This window comes from Paramormyrops kingsleyae, chromosome 2, assembly GCF_048594095.1.
Source record: "Paramormyrops kingsleyae isolate MSU_618 chromosome 2, PKINGS_0.4, whole genome shotgun sequence".
Classification (NCBI taxonomy): domain Eukaryota; kingdom Metazoa; phylum Chordata; class Actinopteri; order Osteoglossiformes; family Mormyridae; genus Paramormyrops; species Paramormyrops kingsleyae.
In genome coordinates this window covers 25,508,240-25,525,000 of record NC_132798.1, presented here as the reverse complement: position 1 = coordinate 25,525,000, position 16,761 = coordinate 25,508,240, and the positions used below count along the sequence as shown (strand labels likewise).

Here is a 16,761-nt window from a genome sequence, read left to right as displayed (position 1 = left end):
AGTACACGCATGCGCAGCACAATGCAGAGGGACCCACCGACTCAAACCGCGAAACAATACCTAAGACGTGTAACAGCAAGGCAGCAACGGGGACAAAGGTGGCTGTAAAGAAGGACCAGACTGTGCCATCAAAGCAAACAGCAAACAGGGGACAAGCCTCACACACGCTGAGCAGCCCTGTGCAGATACAGCAAAATAGCCGAAGCAGCGATTAAACACAGGCTGGCGTCGCAAAGCCCCGGGATGTTATCCTCCCAACATCTGACACTCATCCATACAAATTGGATTAATATACACAAACTAATACGTTACATGGTACCAGCCCTTTGATTTACTCTTTCTGTCGTGATACACACATGAAAAAAGACAAGGACTGGCAAACTCATGACAGCACATGCTCTCCGCTGCAGTTTCACAACGTACTGCCACGGTTCGAAAGGCATAAAACAGTTCACATTTTTCCTTTTTTTTCCCCTTCCCTGTGGAACCACAGTCATGAGGGAATAAACAATTACAGGGTTAAGGATTTCACTGAACCTTCTTCAAAGCTGCATATGTAGGGACCTACACCACTGGGAAGAAAACTATCATCCATTGCAGGAGCTTGTAATGATGCACTAAAGGGCGAATAAATGCCTTCATCTATTTATTACTGAGGACTTATGAGTCCAACACTAAGCTGGAAGCAAAAGTCATCAATCAGGAGGCTGACAGGTGGTCTCCACATCGGAAGGCAATGCTGGAAGGTTTTGTTCCTGTGGTAAGCCATGTGGGAATCCCGTGAGGAGCACGCTGAACAGAGGACCCCCCCCAAAGCCCGCTAAAGACCCTGTCACCATTCGCAAGCCCTGCCAGCGAGCATGCTGGGACGCAGCCATTCCCAGCTGTGCCTTATCTCCTGTTTACACTGAAAGCAGCGCTCGGAGAAATCCGACGACGATGACGTCGGGAAGCAACCACAGGCAAGTCTCAGTATGCGAGCCGCTCAAAAGAGACGCCAAGATTCATCTGTGGATAAAGTCCGACAGAGAAGGCAAGGTTTGTTTTTAACCATTTCCCTCGGCAAGCTTACATCACGGTGGCGTGGTGACAGCATAACAAACTCAATAGACCGTAGTTAATGTTAAGCAGTGAAGGCGGTTTAGATGACTAATTTGAAATGAAATGCCAAGGCAGGGTGATATGTTACTGTCATGAGCAAAGATCTCATGAATCCTCGTCGTTCATCCAAAACGTTTCCAAACTGCCGATTTAGGTGATGTGGGAGGATCTTTGAGCTCTCCTCCATTAGCCATAACCAACTCATGGCCACAATTAGTTTAATGCTGAACATCTACTTGTCAATTTAGGTTCTGCCCGAGTCAAGCGATGTATTCCTTCATTTCTTTGTGCATACCAAACTGAAAACGATGTAGCCAAACTCAACAGACCAAATATGTGTATGTTACAGCCCTAGTAAATATGCAGTAATGTCATGTCTAATGGTAGCTAGGTGCTCTATTAAAGTAGGAAGAGAACTTTTATATTTTACTGATAGCTAACAAAAAAATGAGTTTCTGTTGTGCCAACCAAGTATTTATTTAAAGAAATGAGGCCTGAATATTGAAAATTCAAATTCAAGTAATGTACTCCACCAAGGATGGGTGATATGGCAAAATATTTTATAATTTTTTTCATATCAAACGATATTGATAATTATCATAATATAATCCAAGTCATGAGGCCTATTTCTTTTCTCCAATTACAATATTCAATATTCAAATTCATGATGATATGTCTATAATCACTATATTTCATCAGAATATTGCACAGCACTATACTCCACACTTACAAGAGCTTTTTTTAAGCAAAATTCTTTTCAGTAGCTAGTTATATAGTGATAATGTTACTGCCACCTCAGGGAACATAACTGTTCTGTACATTTGCATGTTCACAGGATTCTTTTATGCAAAGCAACTTCACACAAATCATATTTGCCTCCAAACACAATTAAGGTAAGCGAGGTGAGCACATTTGGCACTTGCTGAGACATGAACTAGCAGCCTCTAGGCAACAAAGTCATGGTCTTATCAACGGTGCGACCTGCTGTCAACATGAAACCTAAGGCAAAAAGGCGGGTAGACAAACAGAATGGGGTGCTCTGCTTCACGGTGGGGAAGCCGTTCTTTCGGGAACTTGGAGGAGAACTTGGCTTTCCATAAAGCGCCAGTGAGCTCCACCACAGAAGAATGCTCTCTCTCTCTGCTATAATCCTACACTGTGATTCCTCCCAAAGCTGTTCTGACGGGTTTGAGGTCTGGGCTATCTGTTGTTCTGCTGCTGTTCTTTGCACGCCAGAATATTTGCACATATTATGTGTGTGTGTATGTGTGTGTGTGTATATATATATATAAAAAAAAAAAATCTTATTTACACCTGTTGTTTTTCCATCAGTGGGGTGTCCCATAACTTTTGGCAGCAATACTGACTTTCTTCATTAAACATCTAAACAAAAAGAAGGAAATTAGTCTATAAAAAGTAACACTGCAAAACTCAAATAGTTTTCCAGTTAATTGGATTTCACTTTAACAAGGGAACCGTACAATATGTGGTTGAGAAAACTAACATCCCATGCTGCTGTAAACTTGTGAAGCCTGGGTATCTTCAGTAAAATATGGAACTCTGGGGTAAAAAGCTTTTCTTAGTAAATCTACAGAACAACCGTTGACAAAGCAGCCAGCTTCACTCCCTAAAAGGCCTCCATCCCACTAATAAGTCAGATCACATCTGGCAAATTAAAAGTTTACTTTAAAGGCACCGTTTTAATTAGCACTGTGTTTTATTAGACAAAATCAAAAGTACACACATTCAGTCTGGCAAAAACATGCACGTTCCACACCATTTGGTGGAACCCATCTGCTTGAACTTGGAGCAGAAGTTGAAAGGTAAGAATCGATTATTTATCGGCTTGTTTATGGGGATTTCAGTAAGCTTCTCTGAGGTACGTGCCATTAGCCACCGGCGTCTTTTTGCTCAAAAGACCATAAATTTCATGGCAAAGGCCAGAAGCCCAGGTGTGGCTGCAGAGGACTGAGAGGGAGAGGAGCAAGACCATCTAATCTGCCTGAGCTCCGCTGACCTCTATGCCACCAAACCTGGCTTCTCCATGCGGGGCCCTTTTACTGATGGCTGAACAACCTGTTCATTACAAGTTGAGGCACCACCACACATAATGTTTTTGCATAAATCCAAGTGGTAAAACCTCTCATATTACCCGCGTTTTGTCCTAAAATCTTCTACATCCTTGCAATAGAAAAGAATCTGATCGAATGCATAATAAATCATTGTATTGTCTCATTCATGATTTACCCATAACATACATGCAAAATAAAGAATGCCATTCTTGGAAAGGTATACAATGTTTTAGTGCAGTGACTCTCAATCCAGCCCTCCAGGACTCAGACATGCCATGTTTTTGCTCCTATCCAGCTCCCCATCCATCAACCCTATGGGTTGAGAAACGCTGTCGTAGTGACTGGTATCTCCTTCAGCACAAGCTGGCACACCAGAGGTATTCATCTTCACAGACCTGCTTCAGCTTACTGATGCTTTTGGCCTGCCTTACATGAACTGATTGTTTCACTTACTGGAACCTCTGACTCAAATTACCCCGTAAATTGAACAGATTTTTAAAATTTGCCCAGCACAATTCTATCAATTGTATAAAGTCATTGAATTTTCAAATTCAATTTACTACCAGTTCACAAAGACTGAATATTCCATTAAGAATGAAACATGTATTTCTAGAGCTCTGGTGTAGTTACCTTTTCACTGCAGGGATTTGGTACATCAGCGTCTGTGGTCTGCCTAATGCATTCTGCATGCTTTTTTTTTTTTTTAGAGTATTAACACTTAGCATTAAGCATCAGGAAGCTATACAGTATATTGTGATGTGCAAGGCTGAGTTAACTTACAGGTAGTTATTATAAGTGTTTTAAATATATTTGTTTGCAGAGGCTGAGCACACAGCGGCTCCAGCTCACCACATGATGCAGCTGATCGCACAAAGACACAGGCAGACCTACCTGAATCCACTGGTTGGCTTTAAGCTCAAGGGACCCCTGGGGCTGCACACTGTACATGCTGTGCAGGCACTGCAGCAGACAACCCCGGCTCTCCTCTAACACAGAACCCAAAGATAAAAAGAATTTCACAATAGGCCTCGATAATGTGAAGGCAATACTGTACATGCAGGGGTACAGAAACAGCCTTCATGCCTGAAACAAATGTCAAGCGGCCTGGCTATGCTTAACTGCTCATCTCAACTTTCAGAAACAAAACCACCATGGTACTATGTGAGAACAGTCTCAATGCACGCAGAGCCAATCTCTGCGTAAACATCGATGGCCGTACACATTGTGTGTCATCACAGGCCAGACCGGCTTTATTGGGCGCATCTGGACAGCAGAAGGGCAAGTCACAGCAATGCGAAATAAAACCATCACAGTGCTAAAACGGCTCTGACAGGGCCTGGTGTTGTACTGCATGTCCCCAAATGATTTCCTGGTGCAGTGGAATTTTACATAAAGACAATACAGCCGCCACCCAGGCAGTGCAATACGCACGCTCCCCTGAAGGGGGCCCTCCAGCATGCTGCATGATACAACTCAAGAAGAGAATGCAGCTACGTGGCCATCTTCCAAAAAGCAAAACTCAACAGACCCAAATAGACATTCACTACATGTCTGTTTAAATGCATGAAAATTTATTTAACGGCCGGAGAAGGAAAAAGTGGCTTCTGGGGTACAAATTTATTCATGGTAAAACAGGCAGGGTCTTACTGTCAGCAGTCACGAAGCTGTTCCAGCAGAGTCTTCCCAGGAACTGGCCCACGAAGGGAGCCGCCCTCATCACCTCCTGGGTGGAACCCTGAGGAGGATACGGGTACTGAGGTCAACATGACATCCATGTTTATCCATTCGGCAGCTCAAACTCCTGAGCAATCAGGTGGCCAGATAGCATGCAAGACCGAGGGGAGAAACCAGCAAGTGCAGTCTGAACAGGTGGTTTCTGAGTCCTCTCAAAATCATTCATCCCATCACTGAGTTTCACCACAGAAGAGGAACAGTAGTTACTTCTGTGTTAATTTTTTTCTTGTTAAGCAAGCAAATTTAAAAACTATGAGAAATCTAGAACCTGCCAGACGATAGATGTTTTTTTTAAGGAAAAGGGCCCCTTTGGAATGACAGAACACAGAAGGGAAAGAGAGAGCAATGAATGGGGAAGCGGCAGCTATTCCTGGGGATGGCGTGCATGAGGTCACGTGACAGGGTGCAGAACTGCTGGCTAATGTGCAGCCTGCAGGCAAGTCTGCAACCTGCCAGAAAAACCCTCTGAGCTCCCGAAAGTGACACCCACACGTGGCCACATGCAGCGATCACCTGAAAAGTTCACGCAACAGGCCTCAAATCGGGTATGAAGGCGAGAACAAGCTACCTGACAGATATCTTCTTAGTATAAATTTCATAGCTCCCAGTATTTCATCTTCTTCATGTATCGTCAGGGCATATACAGAAAGGTGATGGAAAACAAATTAAAGAACAAAAGCAGGGAAAGCATTTCGAAATGCTTTGAGGCAACAGAAAAATAAGGCGGGGGCAGCCCAAGTCTTTCATATGCCAGGTTTAATTGAAGCAACATGCAGCTTTTCACAACAAAGGATTCTCTTTTTTCTGTTTTTTAACAATCTTCCAGCAGCAGGCGTGCTTGCCCCTCCTAAAGACAGGCCCGGTATCTGAGGGAGAAGTCAGGGGTCGTGACTGGGGTGTGCGAGACACCCCCAGCAACAAGGTGCTTGGGCCGGCTCCACTTGGCTCAGACAAGAAGCTAAGCCGGCCGTTTAGTAAACATCCTCGGAGCAGTGGGAGAGAAATGTATTTCTAATTAACTCCTGGCCGATCTCGGCAGAAATGTTATCCCCCCTTCCCTCGTTAAGCTCTGGACCGTATCGCATCACTGAGAGACCAGAGATGCTCAAAGTCGGCTAAGACATTATGCGCCTGCACTGGAAATATCGCTACACACGAGGTGAGACTGGCAACATGATCCTGTGCAGCTGCCATCATAAACAGATTACAGAATGTCTGTTCTGAATACTGGCCGTCAAAGAGTTTTTGTATCCTAGCATGATTATTTCATATATTGCACAAAACAAACATGATACACTATTATGCTATTAAAATTGCTGTATAGTAAACAAATTAATAATCCATACATACATCTTCCCACCGCCTGTTCTGGTCAGGGTCATGGTAGGGAGGTAGAGTGTATAGGGTTAGAGGTATAGTCTGGATGGGATGTCAGTCCATCGCAGGCAGACACAAGCACACACACAAGGGTCATTTAGACATGCCAGTTAACCTGTCTGTCTGTGTTTGGACTGCAGAAGGAAACCAGAGAAGACAGAGGGATCTGTTGTGACACGTGGAGAACATGCAAAGTCCACACAACCACACACACTCTGGAGGCCCCCCCTTTAACCACCATCATGCCCCAACACCACAATCATAATATAAAATTGCAAAGAAATGCGATATTGAATTTTTAATCAGTAATGGAAATGCTCCACAGTACCTTTAAATTAAGCCTTAATTTTTTAATAATTGCCTTGCACATAACAACTGGTTGGACCGCTGATGTTTCTAAAAAGACAGTTGCAGAATTAATGGGACCCAGTTTGGCAATACTGCTATACTGCAAGCTTACATATTATTTCAAGATGCACACAGCACATTAAATATACACGGTAAAGAAAAACAGACTGGTTCAGTACCATGTATGTACAAATGACTCAGTTCAGACCACCTATAAATGTACATGTGGTATGTGTGTGCGTGTGCATGTGTGTGTACGTGACATAATGCTGCAGGAATGTTCATCTAGATAAGTGCTTCAACTGCACTGTGATGTGTGCTGGAACTGGGAAACTGGGAGGGGTGAATATGTCCCTGAGTTCAGCACAATGCCAAGCTCGGCCCTGAATACAGCTAAATAATAGGTACAAAACTGAAAGGGCACAGGAAGCACACAGCAGAGAGCCACTGTGGACAGCAGGGACCTCTCAGAGACTGGATTCAGCCCGTCACAGACCAAAAATACATATCGTAAAGTGGTGAAACTTTACAATAACATTCCTTAGTAACTAATTAGTAACTCAGCTACTACTCAAGTACAAATCATGAACAAATATAGTAGTTACTTGGTTCATTAATGATGAACAAAAATGAGATCAGAATTTCACTTTTCTGTTATTTGTTCCTTCAGTACTTCAGAAAGGTTAACAGAATTAACAGATACAGTAACAAATATAGAAACTGCTTGAAATAAATATGTTACAATTTATTAATGACAAATGAACATGAGATCAATAAAGTACAGTAATTAATAGGACTAACAGATAAGTAGTGGTACTGTAAGTCTTTTTTTTTTACTTATTGTAAACCTACTTATTGGTTTGTTAGAATCATAATTACCAATATCTAGCAGGTTGATGATTATAAGCACACTATAAATTCACGCTTAAGTAAATTTTATGTTAACACTCAGCTCAAAGACATACACAAACAGAAATATGCTTGTAAATAAGACTTAGTTTGTGGTTAATACATTAAGTAACTGTTGGCTCATCATTAATTAAGAGCATAATAGTGCATTATATGTGCCCCCTCAAGTAAAGCTTTTTTCCCTTTCCGTTTGTGGCCTTGTGGCCTCAGTGGATACAATCCGGCACTACATCCACCCCAAGTCCTCGTGGGTTTTCTCCTTTTAGTCTAAAAAATGGGTTCAGTGCCTTGTTATCCCTAAACTGCCAGTTGTGTGACTGACTGGCGACCCAAGTCTGTCCTGTGTGTTCTGGAACGGGCTCCAGGCTTGGCTGTCCCTCTGCTGGATGAGCAGCAATGCAAAAGAGACAGATGCATGCTTACCAGCAACAGGGGGAAAATTTTAAACAGGCCAATGGCGGATGAGTAGCAGACGTGAATATATTACAAAAATGAGTAAAACGGTCTCAGCAAGCACGCAGCATTTCATCACCACAGTATTAGCCCACCGGTCCATTAAGATGTAACAGAAAGATGTAAATGTAGATGCCAGCATCCCAGTGGAGGGGGACCGGAGGAAAGCACGATGCACAGACCCACAGTCACGCTGTGACTCTAACGAGGCCCCTATGAATCATACAGCTGGCCAGAGCACCGGGGGGCAGCGCTCCGCGTGCAGGCGGCTGTGCGGACGGCTGTGCCGGACGGCGCGCTGCAGGAATGCGGAGGGGTGCGGCGTGTCCAGGGGGGACATGGGGGTAAGGTACAACACAATAATCTTTGAGATATCTTCACTGCTTCCCCCCCCAGCAGCCATGTCTGCCTGTGCAAGAAACGGGGGAAGACTCTTACAAACCCCCCCTCCCCACCCCACCAAGCCCCCAGTTCCTGCAAGCAAGGGGAGGAACGTTTATCTATACCAAACAAACAAGCAAATGGATATAAACCTCAATATAGGTTACCTCAAGGCAACAATAAAGCCAAACCTGTTGTTTTTTAACAAGTCTTTGTCAAGGAAAGACACCGTGCTAATCTATAGATCACCATCGCCATCGCTGTCACATTGCCGAAGATGATGCAAATCGAGAGGAATGATTACGTCCTGGCAGGGTGGCCATCGCGCGGACTCAATTAAATGCCTGACGACTGAAATCTCATTTTTCTTTTCCACGAGCCAATGCCTGAGTCAACTGCACTAGTGGGGTAAGTCAACCGGGGCGGAATAAAGGCCCCCTTTCAAGATAAACGGGGGCGGCGGGAAGGACGGCACATGCTAACATTGCTTTCTCACAGGGCCTCATCCGTTACACGCGATCCAGCAGTACTTCGGGTTAGCTCTGCCAGTCCCCTGGCGGCCATTAGCCCGCTAACTCAGGCCCGGGTCGCTGCCAGCCGCCCGCCTCTCCTGCAGCACAGAGCAGCTCCTGTTCACGGCCCTGTTAGCTGCGGCCCCAGCTGAACACTCGCCCAGTAGCTCTTGTCAGAATCTTGCTTGGCTGCCCCAATTATACAGCCAACCTGCAGATCATATTAGAGGCTCACGCTGCAGAGTTTAAAGCCACAGATTTGGGCTCACAGATCACGGGCACTTCAGGCCCTATCTGCCAAAGCTCCTCGGAGTGTCCAGTTAGAGAGCGGAAGAGCAGGAGTGGGGAGGCAGACGGCCGGGCCCCAAGCTCCCTGGGGAGCCCCTAGGAGCACATTCTGGAGGACTCACAGCCACTCGCAGCTCTAGCAGGAGCCGGCCGAGGAAAGCCCTCAGCTGGCCGAGGTGGAGGGCCACGTCGTGCCGGGTCGCAGGGGTCAGGGCCTGGCCCCACTCCACCGCCTTGCCCATCCAGAACTCCACGAGCCGCTCAGGAAAAGGGCCGGTGTGGCTCATGGCTTCAGGCCCATGCGAGGTCTGGGGACCACTCCCTGCAAGAGAGACACAGGGTGGAATTCAGAAACACGCTGGGGGGAGAGTAGGGGGGGGCTGATGAAATTCCTTTCGTGTGTCCTGCTGATTTGTGTGGAAAATGTTTCCAAAAACAAAACAGGGGGGGGTGGGAAAAAAATCTGATAATGAATCTTTTGTGCGCAGCCCGAATTGACAGAGTGGTAGTCAGAAAATTACAGTTAAATGTGCAGTCCAGCTGGGGCTCAAATTTTTACCATCTGAATTTGTCATCACCCAGTATTTCATTAGTAGGACTGTTTAAAAAAAAAAAAAAAAAAAAAAAAGTGTTCATCTACAGCGCTGAGCCCAGCAATAAAGCCCCCAGACTCCGACTGAACTCTTAGCACCTCCTTATTCTCAGCACAAAAGTATTTCTTACAAATTAACGTCATTAAGCAAAAAACGCCCCTCCACAACTAATCCTCTCACCTTGGGTTTCAGTTTGAAATGACTAACAGATACTTTTCTCTCTCGGTTTCAAAAACAAAAAGGATTTACATTAAAGAGGGAAAACTTAAGTGAGGGGGAAATTGCCCAGTGAAAAAAGCTTTCCAACAGATTCCCAGCCTTGTGGGGTGGAGCAGTCAAAGTCATAACACTCACCACACTGTTTTTTTTCTCCTTAGTTATTTACAGATCTTAGAAGACAAGTACAATGATTTCTTAATTACCTTGTTGCTAAAGAGCCGCTTCATGTGTTTCCATCATCGCAGCAGGATGGCTGTGTAAGTCTTGGAGGAGAAATGTAAAATTTTCACTGCAAATGTTAAACCCTGCAAAGAACAAACAGCCCATCACTTTCAATGGTGACAGTAACACATTTCTGCTATGCCACACCTCAATACCACTGCAGTAGAACACATGGTGATGACAGGAACGAACACCAACTTTAGGAAGTAAATTGGGGGGGGGGGGGAGAAAAAACAGAGAACCAATTCTCATGAATGCTGAGCTGATACTGGAGAATCACATGAAGATTTCCATCCATCTTCTCAGGTGGGTCTGGAGCCTGTCGCAGGCAGCATATGGCTCAAGGCTGGCACACACCTTGAGCAAGGTGCCGTGAGCACCGACAGACACACAATGAGCAATTTAGTGATGACAGGCAGCCTGTCTGCATGTCTTTGGACTGAGAGAATAAGCCGGAGTCCCTGGAGGAAACCCACAATGAGAACATGCAAAACATGAAAATTTAAATAAAAACACATAGTAATCTGAGAGAGAGCACACTGATTTTCCTCATGAAGTAAGACCATTATAATCCGATAAAGTGCCAAAAGCCATTACTGCCATGTTTTCATTAAAACAGCCACTTTTTCCAAAAAATACATGGCTTGCATTTGGCAAAGCTGAAGACATGAAATAAGAAACTGGATGTCAAATTTATATCTATAAATAATCCGCATACCATTCAGAATGTGGCCAATCTATTCTGACATCTTTATACAGTCTTTAAAAGAGTGTTATGATTGTCCAACAATAGGAAAGTTTGCTTGGAACAGCAAGACTGTGCTTCACCATGTAAAAAATGCCGGGTCATTCAATTTTATCTCAAAAATGGCCTTTGCGTCACCATGTGGTTTGGGCTATGCCTCTATGCCTGTGATTGGAAGGTCAAACCTGGCTTCGCCAGAATGATTATTGGGGTCCTTAACCCCAAGCTCCACGGGACCCACTGCAGGTGGCTGCCCTTCGCTACCATGTGTGTCATGATGCGCTATGTAAAAAGAGAATTCCCCCACAGGAATCAATAAAGTGTCATTACCATTTTGGATAAAACTTTGCCTGCAAATTACAAATACCCTCCAGAACTCAGAAATGTTGTTTTGTTTAAAAAAAATCCATTAGAGATACAGTTCCTTTTCTACACTGTGGGTAGCAAAAAAGAAAGATAATTCAGAGTGTTTCCCTTATAACTATTTTAGTATTACAGCTAAATCACTTACCTATAGCTCATTAGAAAGCTCAAAAGTATTTTTTCATGGTATTGTCAAATTTAAGTTTCTAAGTTTCTTTTTCCTAGGTTTTTACTACATTTGGTTATACGAAAATAGTGAAGGGCTTGGAGTAACAAATCAGTTTTTATAATGAAGTACATAGATGATGTATGGGTACTATTTGTACATAATAAATTGACCTGTTATTTTGTCCCCTTAATGAGATATGCACCCCAAAAGTTACTTACAACTAGAAGCTTCAGTAGATATTAATTCTTAATTGAGCAATTCACGTGCCAAGTTTCATCATCAAAAATGAGGATGCAAAAACTTGGAAAATTAAAACAGAACTACCCAACTTGCACATCAATGCTCAGACAGGCTTAAAATATCTCAATCATTGCAATGTGTTTTGTGTTCTTCACCAAACTGAACTATGCACAGCAGCTCATACCATGCTTAGTGTGTTCTTTGCATATTTGTAGTAGGGCAGCACAATGTTGACAATACATTTTGAGACATATGTCTTCACATGACATGGCAGTCCCAGTAATAACAGGTAATTGAATGTCTGAATGAACCCTCATCCTGCTGCAGTCGGGTGCGATCCTTCAGCATAAATCCAAAATGCACCTTTCACTTGGGGATAAAAAAAACAACACCAAAAGCAGCACTTTGCAATCTTTCTCTTCACTTCTATGGGTATCAGCTAAACTAATATAAATCTGCAATGGCCTACACTTCAATTTTGTACATAAAAATCCATAAATCATTTAATTTAATTTAATTTAAGTTCATGAATAAATCATTTAAGTCCACGTGGGGTCATTCAAACTTAAATATCTGATAAAATTTATCTTTGTGATTCAACATTGACAACAAAGAAGAAATGACTGTCTGGTTTATCTAAACTTCCCATTTCTCTAAAACACGTCGACACCTTCTTATTGGCACATTAAAGACACAGCACAGTTTTCTGGCATAAAGCTCTCTGCTAAACCACTATTAACACAGAAAGAAGGGGGTACTAAATAAATATCCATTTGGCACCCAAATTATTTTTCTACTTTACATTGCACTCCAGCTCAGTTCCCTCAGTCTCCAACACACTGCCGAAAGCTGCTCTCAATTAAGATACAGGATGGATGTAACTGGAACCCCTTGATTTTCCTTAATAGCGCTTACATCATCTTTGCTCCTTTCCTGGCCGGTCTGTGGGATTGATGGAGATGGAGGAGTGACTGAAATAAACAAGTAAAGCCCCACGGCATAACAAATCTGTGGTTTGCTACATAACAGCTAATAAGAACGTTTTCCTTCATGTCACACCCCTGACTTGCAAAGCATCACGTCGCCTGAAATGTGCCCCTTGGAAGATATGGGACTCGTTCTCAGGACAAGAATCTGACCGCGTCATCTGTCAGCGGGGGCAAAAGAAACCGACATCACATTCAAGTTTTTGACTGCGCCAATTTAAGGGAGCATTAAATACCCCCTTTGATCATTCTAAAATGTGCGTTAAAAAGCATGAACTGCACAACATGGACCATGCCACATATTTCAGCACACGCAGCTTTCGGGAGAAATTTACGTACACAAAGTCAACCACCTAACACTTTCCCCAAAAGAATTTTTCCCGTCTTTGACAAATTTACCAAACAGCACAATTTGTAGTATTTCAACAAGGGTGACATTTTTAGTACATTAATAATTAGCTCCAATCTAAATTGCTCTGTTAGCTAAGTAGAATTTAAAGAGAGGTCTATGATTTACATTTACTTCAATGTGCTTAATTGTCTAGCTGGCGGAGAAAGTGGGAAGCAGCAAATATAGATCTGGTACAGTAATAAAATTAAATGAGAGAACAGATGCTTACTGGGACATTGGTCCAGTGTTTGTAAATCATGTTTTTAAATTCTAAGAATACAACATATTAAACACTACAAGTTTCCATTCTGAAAACATCCAGTCCTTATTGGCCCTCCCTGATATTATATGGTGTTCAGGACTTGAATTTTCTGCTTTTAAACCCTTCCTTTTAGACCTGTGCTTAGAAGCAATTTTTCCATACTGGTCCTTCATCGTGACTTACTTCATGTGTTAATGTATGGCAACATGATCTCTTTCCCAATTCACAAGAAAAAAAACTTTCCAATTATGAGTTAAAAGGTGAAATCTGACACGCCACAGTCCTGCAGAACTGGGTGTAAATGTTGAGAACATGACATCACAACAGGAACAGCTGCCAGGCCAGATCCTTCCATAACCTTACTTTTAAAACCTCCTGGAATTAAGGCATATTGAGGGGGGAGGAAACGCCTACTAGGAAACAGATTTACATCTTTTCTGGGTATCCTTAAAGGAGAAAAATTCCACTGAAATTAAAATATGCTGATTTTCAAGTTCACCGTTTATGGAATTTACAGCTAAAAAATGCTTAATTCATGCTTCCAAGTAGTAACATTTATATTTTATGTTTCCTTTCCTGATGCATGGATCATGACTGACATTTGGCAACTTTGTACACTTTAAAGGAAACATTTTGCCATGACCAAGGCTTTTTAACTTTTATAGCATCAGGACTACACAGAAAATTAAGAGTTTTAAAACAGAAAGTGGTAGAAGACTGTCTTTGATGTATATATATGAGGATTTGGGAATGTTGAGGCCAAATAAAGAGCCAGATATCAATATGCAAAGAACAAAAATAAAAACCTCACCATTTTTGTTTGACAATTTCCCAAGCAAGTAGATTTACTATATTCTACATATAAAGCAAGAGCATTATCTGGTGATGAACAAATCCCCTTTCAAAGCCAAATTTTAGGGAAAAAGCAGCAAAGAAGAAAGAGAATAAAATAATTTTATGGCATTTTGTTCTACCTGTTCTCTCAAAGAGAAATGAGCTGATTTGCAATACTTGGTTTAAAATTACACTAGAGGGAAAATACATATTTGGGGGGGGGGGGATCATATGCATACATTAGATGGGCATGTGAACTTTAGGGCATCACTGGTGAAACTAATGAAATCATGCAAGTACAATAACTTGAGATATATACACACACATACATATAGACACACACACACATACTTACACACCCATCATTTTTTCTTAACCACTTGCAGTTCACTTCATATTCAGAGTGCTGTACTCGTAGAGAACAGCAGGTGGCACAGTAATGCAGCGATAGTACCTTTGTGCCACAGTAATCCAGCGAGCCTTAGATTAATCCTGTGAACCATAACTTGCTGCTCCAAAGCCGGACAGCAAATTTAAAACTATAATGAAGACCAATACTTGGTATATTTGTTCCATGTGTCAAATGAATGTCAAGGCAACGTTTGAAATTGTGTCCAATTTGCTGACAAATCTTAAAAATGCATTCTCAATACTACGTTGTTTCTACTTTGTTTTGGAATGGCTAGAAAGAATGCAAAAGTTATACAAAGCATTTATCCCCACACACCAAATCTGATTATCCTGCACAGAAATACATCATTCTTGACAGAATCACATAAGATGGTATAGTTTATAGGAACCGCCATCGTATGGCAGCCCCCTGTGTTGCATATTACATTAAAGCTACATCGGAAATTCACACCATTACAATTAAGCCTTAACATTTAACAAGGACTGTGTACGTTTTTACATCCAAACCAGTGGACATTATTCCGCAGACTCCCCAGGCTTTAGTGAATATACTTCGTTGTTCAATAAACAGGATGCTAATGGAACGCTTCATAATTTTGAGAATAACTTTTTTTCACGGGTAAGATGTATTACTTATCTACTAGATTGGAATAGATACCAAAAGGAACATATACCAGATACCAAATGTAACTTGTTATTAAATATTACATACCAAATATACAGCTTAAGGCCATCGCCAAATCTCACACTGTTAAATAAGCAGTTAAAACACATATTTATAATTCAGTAATTTATGAAGTGTTAATTTATGAAAATAAAGAACTGCACATTCGATACACCAGCCAGAGAAAAGTAACAAGTAAATTCTAATTAATATACATTTACAATAAAGAAAAAAATACTTTAAAACTTTATAACTTTAACATTTTTTTAACAAAAAAAAAGTCGTTTCTAAGTTAAATTCAGAGACAGACGAACTCCGGACTAGAGGAAAGCAATTTCTAAAAATGTATACTTAGTACAACTAGTATAACCAATACAATCAGTGTGATGAAGGGTGCATGAGATAAACCGCACCCCCCTTACATGAGGTCGACATGAATGAGTTCGCCACCAGAGACTGTATTTGTATATTACTGGGCCTTGTCAACATACTCCCAGGATACGGCCACAGGCATTTCCCCGTCTCTGCTGGCAACCTACCCTAAGACCTCACCCCAAGGCCAACTTTCAGCGTCTTTGTGACCCAGAACCCCGAACCGGTAACGAACCGTCACCGAGTCTAATGACAACGCTTCGAGGACAGCAAAGGAAACTCTTCCGCTAATACGGCTGCGTTTTTATTACTGTCAGTCGTATCAGTTTCGGAGTTGCTAATTCGGCGTGGCCAATGAAAGTCAAATTGAAATGAAATCTCCGATGGTCCGTTTGTTCTTCGCGGACCGGGGAATTTAACTTGGTTACAAAGTTAGCACATTAGCCAGCCGCGTTCAACTTTAAAACCCGCCGTTTTGCTGTTGTTGAGGCTCGTCTACTTTGGCGGTTCTTATTAATCTGTGCCATTCTAAATGCAGTATACGTTTGCCTTCTTGCCTTTCCCAGTTTATATGGTCACTAACCTTATGTGCAAGGAGCTCCCAGTGCTTCTACACATCCAAAATTCCCTCACTTTTTTTTTCTCTCTCTCTCTCTCTCTATTATCCCTTCAGCATCTCCCTCACTATTTACCTCGTTTCTTTCTTTTTAGTTCCCTCTCTTTTTTTTACACGCCCTCTCTCAGAGAAACCGGAAGTTGTCACGCTTTTACTTGGCGCGCGCTTCAACTTCCCTCACGTGGAGCGCCGCCGGCTGTAAATCGCTGTGCGCGGTTTAGATCTGAAAATATGACTGTCTAGATTCTCTATAATGTATGTAACGTATATATGAACACAATCGTAAATGTTATTTCCTCCTCACAGAATGTGTTTACTAAATTCATTTAGCTGTGTGAAACCCCACTGTTATTTACAGTGTTGTGACGCGATGTCCTAGTTAATGTGAGCTCCTGATGTTTTATATTTGGAGTAATATACGTACATATTTATAATAAATATATTAAATAGCTACTTATTAATTCTGTTCAATATAATCATTTCATTACATGCGTTTCAT

General features: G+C 42.1%; 1 protein-coding gene across 4 annotated transcripts in view; it reads right to left on the bottom strand.

The window, feature by feature from the left end:
- fancc (FA complementation group C) overlaps positions 1-16,511 on the bottom strand; it is a 35,795-nt gene extending 19,284 nt beyond the window's left edge. For 2 of the 4 annotated variants that reach the window (XM_023803157.2, XM_072708586.1), the window contains exons 1-5: positions 16,230-16,511; positions 10,191-10,292; positions 9,298-9,497; positions 4,821-4,908; positions 4,065-4,159 (exon numbers count right to left, since the gene is read on the bottom strand). In XM_023803157.2, coding sequence (XP_023658925.2) covers positions 4,065-4,159; positions 4,821-4,908; positions 9,298-9,462 — 348 coding nt within the window. In that variant the 5' untranslated portion in view covers positions 9,463-9,497; positions 10,191-10,292; positions 16,230-16,511. The remainder of the gene's footprint in view (positions 1-4,064; positions 4,160-4,820; positions 4,909-9,297; positions 9,498-10,190; positions 10,293-16,229) is intronic. The other 2 variants (XM_072708584.1, XM_072708587.1) reach the window with 2 other exon arrangements.
- Between the last annotated feature and the right edge of the window lie 250 nt (positions 16,512-16,761).